General features: G+C 39.0%; 1 protein-coding gene across 1 annotated transcript in view; it reads right to left on the bottom strand.

Moving 5' to 3' along the window:
- Nucleotides 1-2,750: 2,750 nt before the first annotated feature.
- Nucleotides 2,751-12,002, bottom strand: part of KIAA1549L (KIAA1549 like) — a 70,852-nt gene continuing 61,600 nt past the window's right edge. Inside the window, exons 19-22 of the mRNA XM_065755623.1 lie at nucleotides 10,618-10,715; nucleotides 9,490-9,635; nucleotides 6,202-6,353; nucleotides 2,751-3,063 (exon numbers count right to left, since the gene is read on the bottom strand). Coding sequence (XP_065611695.1) covers nucleotides 2,782-3,063; nucleotides 6,202-6,353; nucleotides 9,490-9,635; nucleotides 10,618-10,715 — 678 coding nt within the window. The 3' untranslated portion in view covers nucleotides 2,751-2,781. The remainder of the gene's footprint in view (nucleotides 3,064-6,201; nucleotides 6,354-9,489; nucleotides 9,636-10,617; nucleotides 10,716-12,002) is intronic.

The following is a 12,002-nucleotide window of genomic DNA, read 5'->3' as shown; positions in this document are numbered from 1 at the left end:
GGCTTTACACTAGCAAGTTTTTGATGGAGATATTGAATCACTTAAGTAGAAGAGTGGGTATGGATTTACAAGTGGAGCTGTGCATCCCGAAGATGCTCTTTAAATCTGGTATGTCCTACCTCCTGTGACACACATGGCATCATGAGCCTTCCCAGCCTGCAAGACTGCTGCTGCTTCCACACTTGCAACTGTAAAATAACCCTGCAAAACCTCAGTTAAAGACACAGAAATTTATTTCACAGGGCAGTTCACTCCCAATGCATAGCAAGGCCTACATACAAGACTTCACTGGAATAACTAAAATAATCGCTCAGACAGTAAGTTAATAAAGCTGATGCCCAAGGTGGCTGACACAATTTAATGCAGATTTCACTTACCAAGTTAGCTTAATCCAGTTATTAACCAGCTCAGGCTAAATAACTCTGTGCTGCTCTTAAATGTCAGCACTTATGTTACAGCAACTGAAAAATAAGCACAGCAGTGTTCAAGCGATTCCAGTGAAACCTGCATTTATGAACAAAACCTAACAGCTCAACTTTGCTCTCAGTGAGCTGAGTTCCCACTGAAGCCAAACAGAACTTCTCATTTTATCATCATGCTGAGTTTGGCCCTTTATTTTTAAGTTGTTTTTAAATGCAACATTTTTAGGCAGCTATTAACACAAAAAGACATTTGGATGTACTGTATTACACTGATAAGATCAGTATTAGCCGACAGGTAACTGAGATGGCAGTCTGTCTTTAGCAGACATATTTGCATGAAAGATCCAGTTTCTTTGGTTGTTTAGTACCCAAGCCACCCAAATGTGTATTTGTGTACACCAGATGCTGCAGATTAATGTTGATCATTAAAATTATTAATCTCATCCTTTTGTTTTTGTTGTGTTTGATTTATTTCCACTTAGATTATGGAAAGTTTCTGACTATTGCAGACTAGTCACTTGTATAAACATACAGCAAGTATATACACTGAGATTACAAAAATACATTTTATTTATATCTGATTTTTGAATAATAAAAATGAAATTTCACATTAGTTTAAAGTTCAGCTAGCATTCCAAAAGCTTCTGAAATACCTAAGGTCTCAGAGCAGAAGATATAAGATAGCAGTATGTTTTACGATGACTACATATCACGATCTCTAACAGGGATTATTATATAATTATTTTGGGGAAAAAAATAGCTCTGTTCTAAGACTTTGTGCTTCATCAATTTCTTCTTTCCCCTACTCTAGTCTGTTCTCTTCTCTTCTCCTCTCGCTTGACTGATGGCCAAAAAACTAAACCAAGTTCTCTTTCTCACCCTCGTAAAGACCAAAGAAATTCATAAAAATGAAATGACCAAAGAAATTAACATAAGCAATTGAGGATAACTAGATAACTTACTGAAATGAAGGACATTACCTTTAACTCTAGTTGACATCAAACATGCCCAACACAATGTACTCTGCAACAACTTCAGTTCCCAAAGCTAATAGCCAAAGGAACTGAAAACAATTGTTCATGATGTCCAACAAGTCTACACAACTGCACAAGAGAAACTAGTGTCCTATTCAACTGGTTTGATTTTCTTCTTTCGGAATTGGATTCATACAGTAATGCAGTTTCACTATTAGTGGTCCTGAGCAATATACAGTCAGCATCGTTTCCAGAAATGCTCTTTTTTTTTCAAAGCACACTTCTGTTTTTGTTAATCGATTTAACCGTTTACTTATTTACATGTTAATATAATAATCAGGTCCTCTACATTCAGAACCTCCTACACGTGTATGCACTGTTCCAGTCTGATCAAGATCAACCGTGGCTTCAGGTAGCACTTCAGCAGATATCATTGTTTAAGAAAGAGAAAAAAAAACACTGTGTTAAACAGAGGTTGTCTTGTACAAGGTGCATTCACTATTCCAGGCTGAAAAGACTTGCTCAAAGGTCTCAGGTTTACCAGCTTCACATGCATTCAGAACGAAAAGCCTGAATATAGATAAAACACAAAAAACCTTTTTCATTTCTCCTGGAAACTTCTAGCACCTATTTCCTTTGTTAGCTCTTCATGAATTGTGCTCTCTCACATAAAAAAAGCTTCCTCCATAACTCATCAGTGGCATTCACGGACAAGGCAACCATTAATTATCAAAATATCATTAGCCTCCTCACAGTCTTCTCTTCTTTCACTTCTTTGTACTGTAAATAGGATGAAAAGAGTTGGAGCTATTTACAGGACATTTATTTGTATTACTTACTCATCTCAGATTCTTTTGGTTTGGTTACAGTCTCCAGAATGAAAAGGCTGCAGCAGTGCAGATAAATTCAATCAACATTCCTTGTACAATGTCCCGCAACAAAAAATGAACATGGCTGCCTCGCCTTCCATGGCCTTTAGTTTGTCACTTTCTTCTTTAATCAAAGAATGTTTTGACATGCAGAAGGTATTTTCAGCAGCTCTGCATTTGGGCCTGCAACTGAAACACTGCATGGCACTGACATGTACAGCAGCATCTCTAGCAATGATGGGTCATAGTATGAGTGCCAAGTGACAAACACTTGCATATGATCAATATTATCCATTTTAAAATGTTACCTGGCAGCAGTGCCTTAGCTGGCAAGTAGAATACGTATCTTCAGTGTCCTGCTGCTCTACTGTAAGTCATTTCATAGTGCTGACTTTTCAGAAGGAGAAAAATGCCATCACTTTTCAGAATTCACTGTAAGTTTCTAAGTGAAAATTAAACAGGTCACTTTCTTGGCTAGTCCAAGTCACATGATACAAATGCTGTGCACAGAAGACATTAAACCTGAAACTCAAACATATCTGTTTGTTTCTTGGCCAGTTTAGCGACTTCTTCTCTTATTGCCTTTACGAGGGCAGCTGTGGAAATGTTGGTGAGAGGAGCATCAGACGGGTCGTTTTCTGTCAGGCTCTGCTGAGAAGCTGTGGCAGAGGGCAGAGGAGCTTGTTCCAAACTGGGATGCACGCTCGCTGACTGGCTGTATTGGCGAGGCAGGCGTGAAGGAGAACTGTGTTGGTAGCGGGGCCTTGGATAAGCCTCGATGTATCCAGGAAGAGGAACCTGCAGAGCATCGTAATTACACCAAATTATACAGAACAATTCATCCTCAGTGCTGCCTGGCAGGAAACACAAATCTCCACGGGGTAGAATAAGATGCGACAGATAGGAACCCATAATGAGAATGTAAACTCTACATCCCGAAGAGTCATCTGACAAATTTTTATCTTTGCACATGCTATTTAAGCACATACATCACAAAAGATAAGTACTCAACTCTCTGGACTGTGGCAGCGTTGAACATGTAAATTTACCAACACTGTAAAAAAAAAAAAGAAATAAAAAAGAGGAGGCTTCTCTGAAAGTGTGACCTCTCTTTAAGTTGCTTGCTCTACTATACTTCACTGAAAACCAAGTACCGAAGAATCTTCTGATCTGTATCAATAAGGAAGGTTGTTTAGTCCTCTTGACTATTGATTTTCCCTCACAAATCCATCAACTTTGATACCAGTTTTTACAGTTATAGTAAACTTAAGTTCTCATAAGTTTAATGCATCAGATTATGGAACATTATCAGAAAATGCATATCTACAGTCTCCATGTTGAAGGGCTTTATGCTGTGACAGAGGGCAACCCAAAATATATTACGAGGGCAAGATGATTCCTCCTTGAGGAAAAATCTCACCAACTCACTATAGACCACTCTAATGAAAAATGTCTCGTTCAAGGATGTTTACTTCAAACAGGATGACTCAATATACTACATTTACTGTAAGGTAACCAATAAACTACCACTGCCTTAAAGCACTGAAAAGTCAATTGTCTAATTTTTATCACTCTAATTGGGAAGAACGCATGTTTTTAGCCTTTCAAATGTACTGAAGTCTTGCATAAGTATGTAATACAGGCAGACACAGCAATTTTTGCATTTCTGTAGGATATGTTAGGTACCTGACCCACTGAACTGAAGGCTTTGGTGGATATGCCAAAAGAGCAATTTCAGGCCTGCATGTGTCTACAGACTGAAATGTCAGGATGTGAACATCTGCCAATTTTAAGTATGTTGTGGGGGAATATGGGAATTCAGCATGAATGTCACAATGACAACTTCCAAATTTCATTTATATCTTATTTTGAGTACTGTCCTGTGAGACCTTCACAACCCCCTTGGTGCTTTTGAAAACCTTGCCCTTCAGGCATCTAAATACCTGTGCAAATCTGACGAGTAGGGCTGACACATGCTTCATGGGATGCTGAACATCCATAAGTCATGCACAGCATATCACACACATTCAATATGTTGTGATGACACAGACAGAGGAAACAGTCATAACATGAAAGTGATGAAATTAAATGCAGTTGCCTCTGTTTAGCTTTCACAATAGATTATTCAGGAGACAAACATTTCAGTCGTACAACACATGAACATGCCACTAGAGGCCACCAGGTTCCCACTTTCCACTGAGCAGCATCTATCAATTTGGAAAATAAATGCATTTCCTTCCTCCCACAAAGCTTAGTGCTTCAATACTTACCTTGTATTGAGAAAACAATGATACCTCTTAGTTGCCAAATCTGTTTCGTAAGACACCTTGGCATTTTATTTATAATCCAGTGAGAGGAAACACATGAGAAATAAAAAAATCTCATTTTAAAGTCTCTGTTATATCACAGGAGGGCTAGAAGTCTGGATAACAAGAAATCATTTAAACCTCTGTAACAGATAAGTAAAGTTGAGAGGAAAATTCATTTCCTTTGAATTCTCTAATGTCACAGTTAATTTTCAGACTGCTTCTCACCTACCTCTCCATCCCTTTGTGTACACAGCAGACAGAAAGGTCCACTGGCACTATGTACTCTTCTCTCCTCTTTCCCTGAAGAAGAGGAAACCCACAAGGGGGTTACATTTCCCCTTCTAGTGGAAGGAACTAAGGGTCATAGCCTTGCTTTCCAGTTCTGTCTGGTTTGTTCTCAGCCTTCAGTTTTAGCAGGCAATACCTGAACTTTTATTTCATGGGACTATTGCCAAGACGCAAAAGGGAAAAAGAAAATATAACAAACATAACACTTGACCTGTTTTCTGTTGGCTTTTTTTCTTCTTAATGAGAAAGTTTTAATAGAGGTTCAGATAGAAGTAGGCCTCTCAAATCTAGTCAGTAGGAATCAAAATAAATTTTAAGAAGAGACTTTCCACGTTTCCATTCTGGAAAGGGAATCTGTATGACTTCACAAGACCTCGGGTGTCACGAGCACACGAACAGATACACTCAGCTTACATATGACTATCTTATTTCTTAACAGTTCAGCCTACAAATTCAGACTCGCATCCGAAAGTCAAACTGAATTCTTTTTCTCTTAGATTTGGCACAAAATAGCTGTCCTCAGAAACGTTTATATGACCTTATCTTGCTTAGTTGCTCTGAGGCAACTATTAGACTTCAACTGCAGTTCACTAAAATATTCTGTTGATGATCTACACAAGGAAGTATCTCCCAGTTTGTTCATCTGAATTTGTTCTGCATAAACATTAGATCTAAGCTCAAGCAGCAGGGTCAATTTTGTGTTTCTTTTCCTCAATATCATTAAAGTTAAGTGTCTAAAAAAAAAATCCCTAAGTGATAGAATTTGTTTCAGACATGATGAACTACTGCAATTTATTTTAGGGTCTCAGTTTCACTTCTTCTAAATGTGCATATTTTCAGACTAAATATTTAATCTGTCCAAGAGTAGGATTGTGCAATTAATTATTTAGTTTAAGATTTGTCACTCCCTGCAGAAATGCTGAGCAGCAGGGCTGTGGCAGAGTTGGGAGCTACTATATGGGAGCAGGGCTGTCTTGAAAGAAATCTTCAGGATGGGAAGACGCTCCCTAGCTTCCAAACAACACAAGGCCACTTTGAGAGACAGCATCACCTGCTATCTACCAAATATTTCATCTCTGTCTTGGGGAAAAGAAAATGGTATCTGACACACCATCTCTGAACGGGTGCCAGCCTCTAACTTAGTGAATAATGTCTACTTTTTATTGCATGGACAAACAAACATCTTCATCCTCTCTCATAGATTCTCATTGCTAGAGACTGTTCCCATTCAGGAAGAATCACCCTGCTCAGATCCTTCGCTGATCACTTAGCATCACTTAAAACCTCTTTTGTGTAAATCTCAGAAAATGCACGTTGTTAGAAAAACAAGGATACTTACTGAGTCTGCCCACTGTCCTGGTAATTCATTTTCTCCAGCATAGGGCATCCAGGCTTGGTTCCTGTATGCTGTGGGAGGTGTTGGGATAAAATAGCCTGTGAAGCCAGGTCGGTTTGCTGCTGGTATGGCAAACACTGCTGGTACTGTATTTCCTATTAAAAAAAAAAAAAAAAAGAGAGATTATACATAATTAATAGCCAATATTTTAAGTTACAAATTAGAATATATTAGTTATGAAGTAAACATCCTTTATTTTATTTATTTATTTTTTTCCCCAGAGAGAATGTAATCACCATTGCTTGGACATGAGGCTACCAGCAGCTGAGTGCACATCTCTGTAATGACACAAAATAGCAGAGAAAATGAGACTTGCAGTTGTCCCTGTAGTGATACACAACCTTTAGACAAAGCTATGAGGACTTACTCCGAAGGACTTGGATCCTCGTAATAAATGATTCTCTCTAAAACTCTGAATCACTGTGGAAAAAAAGGCTCATTTTTTCCTTTTACGTTTGTCACCTAGTATTCAATTTTTAGCTGCTGTTACCATGGGTTTCAGAATATTGTATCTTTCCTTTCAACAGCAGGTTACAGAGCATTTGGTTTACAGCTATGCTATCCTAATATCTCTAGACACAAGACCTACAAAACTGAGTGAGTGACACATTTAAAAGGCTCTAATTGCAACAACTCCATCGTAAAATTTCAGTGCTTCCATAAAAAATAGCAAGGCTCTGCCTGCTCAATCCATTTCCCAGCAACAGCCTATGACTGCAATGAATTATGCAGCTACAACTTATATAAATATTTCCAAGGAAACCTGCTGACATAAAATCTGTTCTGCCATGTCTTGAGCAAGATATATGCATAGGGATGCCCGGGAAGACTTCTGTTGAAATTCCATGATTTTACTTGACAATAGGTGGGAGAAAACAGCTTTCCCAGTACAAAGTTCAACCAGATCTCAAGATAAGGTTGTATCTGCTTGTTAACATAATCCATTGTTAACACGGCCATCTATTTTACTTTCAGGATTCATAGAATATAACAAAAATAAACGATTACTGCAAGAGCAGAAGAGCCAGTAAACACAAGAATACCACTGAAGGCTTCTGCTGAGGAGTGAGTTAGCAAGGGTGACTTGTCCAACACCTTCTTCAGACATGTACAGAGAAGAAAGTGCTGCTCCTGCAGATGACGCCCAGCTTCTCCTCATCAAAAAGCTCTTTTAATTTAACCACAGCAAAATGAGAAGCTATACAAATTGAACACTCAAGCTGAAGTACTATCTTTACCCTAATTCTTACTGCAAAATCATTACTTTAAAGCTGAAGTTGACGGGCTGCAGGAGGGCAACATTTGGTCATTTCATGCCCATTAAGAACCTGTAGTGAAGTTTTTCCACCTATTGATCCAATAACAATTTATTTTCCAATTAGAACTTTAGAAATCCTCGCTCGTTACACTTTCAGGCTTCCCACAACTCTTTTCCATCTTGCCCTGTATTATAGCCACTTATAGGATCTTTCCCACATGAACCTTTTCTCCAAGTAGTCCTAGAATAATTCTGGCCAACTCCACAATGTCATTTGGTTTCTTCTGAAATGCAAACATTCCTCAGTGGTAGCACAGCAGACCTATTTGTAACATACAGCAGTAAAACCTCTGCATCACTGGAAACCATAGAAAGCTCTGTAACACAGAGCGTTGCTGCAGTCACAACAAAAGAGTTCTTGGCAGTGTGACACATTTTATAGTTCAAAATACTTTCATATGAAAGGGTGGCATGTGTTCCTTTTAGACTCAGGTTGCAGAAAGTACTGTGATAAAAGTGAGAGTAGAATGGATCCTTCAAGCCTACTGTATTTCATTAATTGGCAGCAGATTTGCATTTCCACAGTATTATTCTCAGTAGATTCTGAATACAATGCAGATAACTCTCTATTACTTCTGAGGAAGATAAGAAAATTATTTGCAGATTAACAGAGTCACGCCTAATAAATCTGCCATTTACAAAACTGAAATGACAATGGAAAATTTTTCTAATCTTGAAAGCTGTTTCCAGTTTTTTCCAAGCTAAGCGATACCATCAAAACAATGGATCAAATTAATTTCTGATGAAACTGATCAGCTCAAAAACTAAAATCATTATCAAAAGGACCATGAATTCACAAGACCTCTAAAACACAACCAAAATAAGTTCTGTGTTCCAAACAGGAAAGCAGACTAGCTAACATATTTCCTGCTTTTGAAGGTGACCTTCCAGCCATTCCCAGTCCCTGTGCTGTGGTTAGTATCAAGAAGCATTCTCAGAGCACACAACCTGGATCCCTTTCTGATGAAAATGCACTGGAACATATACTCTAGTGGGCATCTAGTACACGGAGCACTTGAGAGCTACTCCAAGTGTACGTGCAGACAAAGCAGAAATCCAGAAGTGCAGACAGCACGGATTTCAGCTCTTCAGTATCAACTGATGTGCTTTACAGATGCAGTCCCACTGATCTACACAACAGATGATGCAGACACAGCCAGTATGTTACAGTATGATCTCAAGCAGGAGAGAAAACTGCTACTGAGGTTTAACTGAACTGAAAGTATCCAACAATTTCAAGCAATGCCAGACAAGAGTTTTGTCTTTTGATTTAATGAAATCAACTGTTAACAGAAAAAAACAACTGCATTTCTTACCGTTCTACACTTATTTTAACCTAGATCACCACATTGGCTGATGACAGCCTTTCTTTATGTGAGGCTATAATGGTTTAGCTGTGCAACATTAGCTGGCGTGTTGAGAGGTCTGCCAGACAGCTGCCTCTTGCCATTAAGCCCCATCAATACCATAACTTGTGCTCTTGACAACCAACAGCCTCTGTACCAGCTATACAATCCCTCCTATAAGTTCCACTGGATTTCTGGAACACATGGACTCTTCTGCTGGACCTCAGAAGCTCAGAGCCCTCATTGGTGAGCCAGCAGAATGACATATTAGAACAAAGACCATCTGGGGGGGGTGGTCTTACCTTCAGAAATGACCATCTCCTTTTCCTTCTGCTGGATAAGTAGTACTTATCTTAGCTGTAGTTACAGCTACAAAGCAGCTGCTTCTGCATTTGCAAAAGGGTAATCCTGTATATACCCCTTACAATTGAACAAGGATAAATACTTAGTACCTTCTTTCTCCAAGTAATTAAAAGCTTTTACTAAATCTCATCAGCTCATTTATATGCAAAACAAATCATGCAGTTCTCAAAGTTGTAAGTTAAGTCTGCAGGTCTGTTTTCTTACCTGAGTGAAAAGCTGATTGATCAAGTGGACCAACAGACATTGGAGCTCTCGAACCAGGTGCATAAGATGCTGGATCATGATGCTGGGCCTGATCCACCCCACTGGACTCTGGTATTCTCACCTTGCTGCCAATATCTGATGTAGACCTGGGCATTAAAAGATGCAGACAAATTAAACAAATGCCTGTAGTACACAGTACAAAAACCAGAGCTTTACCACAGCTCACCAACACAAAATTATAGAAAATAAAGGATAGAGGATATGGTGTCATAAAGCAGAATACTGCTATGGTAAGTAGCCTAAACTGCACATAGGAAGTTCTAGCATCTACTGAAATGGTGTGCCCCCACTGATTTACAGCCTTATTGATTTATAGCATTATTACATAACGGTTACAAAACAGTAAGTCAAAACAGTGTCCATATGCTGAGTATTTAGATGCAGTTGGTAGACATTCAGAAAAGTTTCCTTTGCTCTTTGTACTCCACAGAAACTCCCAGTAGGCTCACAGTGCCTCTGAATCACAACTGGCACTATGCACCATGCAAATCAGCTCACCTGCCACAGAAGCATGAAAATATCTTGGAATGCATTTTGTGGAGTGCCTTAAGCTGAGGAAGGGGAGGTATATTCTGAGCTAAGACAACCAAGCTTTTGCACATACGTGGCTTTGGAAACACAGGTGTTAGATAGTTGAAAGGTGGAAATCTCCTAACCCAGGATTCTGATAACTCATCTGTATCATCTTGAAAGTCCTTAGAACAGAGAAAAGCAGGGAGAGTGATGGTGCAAGCTATCTGCTGTACATCTGTTACATGCTGTTTCACTGTGCACTGTGTGGTTTGGAGTTCTGCATGTTTTTAAAGAAAGCAGAGCCAGGCAAGGATTTCCTAATGTTACTGAAACAGATTAGCTAACAGAAGAGAAAATCTGCTGTTATTTCTTTCATCTTGATGTTAAAATGAAAATAAAGATAGCATATTTCCAATCTCATGAAGTGCTTTGCTTTTTTGTTTCTTTTTTTATTAACTGGATGGCTTGCATGTACTACTTCAGCATTTCTCTCAGTTCTTAAGAAAACTGGGGTTTTTGGAGTTCATACTGAAAATAAAAGTATAAAGTATATACCTCCTGAGAGAGGCAACAGCCACAGGACCAGTTCTGGGAGGGACAGGGGGAGGAGGAGATCCCATCACCATCTCAGGAAGCTGAGAAAATCTATAAGCCTGTAGGAGAGAGAAATACTTTCTGAAACACCAAGAGAACCTCGTTCAAATTAAAAAGCAAATAACCTCAGAAATCAATTATTCGTTTCAAGTGCTGGCCAAACTAGAAGTTATTATTCTGTGGCACCACTACTAATGGAATTTTATTAGAGAATTTACAAAGCTTGGGTGATTTTGGGATATGGAAAAAAAGGAGAAACAAATGAGTTCGCAGAGGCAAGAAAAAGTCTAATTAAGGTAGAACTTATTAAACTGTATCTTTATGACATTTTTCACCTTGCTGGCAAAGTAGATCTGCTACGATTATGTGAGATCTCATGGATAATTCAGATCCACAAGAAAAAGATCCCCGAATTTTCACTTAATAGAATCCTTAGAGTTGGAAGGGACCTTTAAAGGCAATCTAGTCCAATTTCCCTGCAATAAATGAGGACAGCCACAGCTGGATCAGGTTGCTCAGAGCCTGGTCCAGCCCGGCCTCGAAAGTCCCTAAGGATGGGGCATCCTCCAAAAGTAAAATATTTTAGGGATTCAGAACACATTCTCAGAGCAACACCTGGTGAAATGGAACTGCCCGTGAGCAATGCATATTTCAACATCTTTTCAGCCTCACAGAGATTAAAAGCAAACTCCACAAAAAGAAAAAAACAAAAAACCAAGCTCTGTAGCTTTCTAAAGCTGTAATAATTCAAATAATTTTGGCATACAAAAGTAATTCAGAGGAGCACACCATCAGCCCACTAACTCACAAAACAGAACATCTTGCTCATAGCTATTCTGGCTTTCACCACTAATACATGTGAAGGACAAGTAATTGTGTGCATGGAAGCTGCAATGTAATGGAAACGGCCGATAGGAAAAGATGTCCCTTCTAAATTCTTTGAAATGCTGTAAGTTAGAGGTCACGATTTGGCTAAATATGTTTAAGGGGAGAGGGATGGTATCAATCTGTACAGCATTTCATTGACACTTATTCTACACATCATGCTTCTTTATTTATTATGTTTTCACCGACAACATTTCAGAGCAGCACAAAGAAGAATGAGATCAGAAAGAGCAAACTTGGGGAGGCTGTGCAGTATCAAGAAATATGTATTTTGATAAAAGCTAGCATCTGTAGTCCAACAGAGGAGTTTTGACCCCCAAGAGGCTGTTCTGCTTTAGTCAGAGATCTTCCCACAGCAAACAGCAGAGAAAGCTAAAAACATGCTACCGTGGGATGAGTCACTCTCTTTCTTCTGCCTGCAGAAAGAGCCTACAGGATTTGCACTGATAGCTCAGACTTAC

This window comes from Cyrtonyx montezumae, unplaced genomic scaffold (genome assembly GCF_038088225.1).
Source record: "Cyrtonyx montezumae isolate F1298 unplaced genomic scaffold, pur_monq_1.0 scaffold_10, whole genome shotgun sequence".
NCBI lineage: Eukaryota > Metazoa > Chordata > Aves > Galliformes > Odontophoridae > Cyrtonyx > Cyrtonyx montezumae.
Note: the sequence above shows the minus strand (reverse complement) of the source record. Positions and strands in the feature narration are given on the sequence as shown.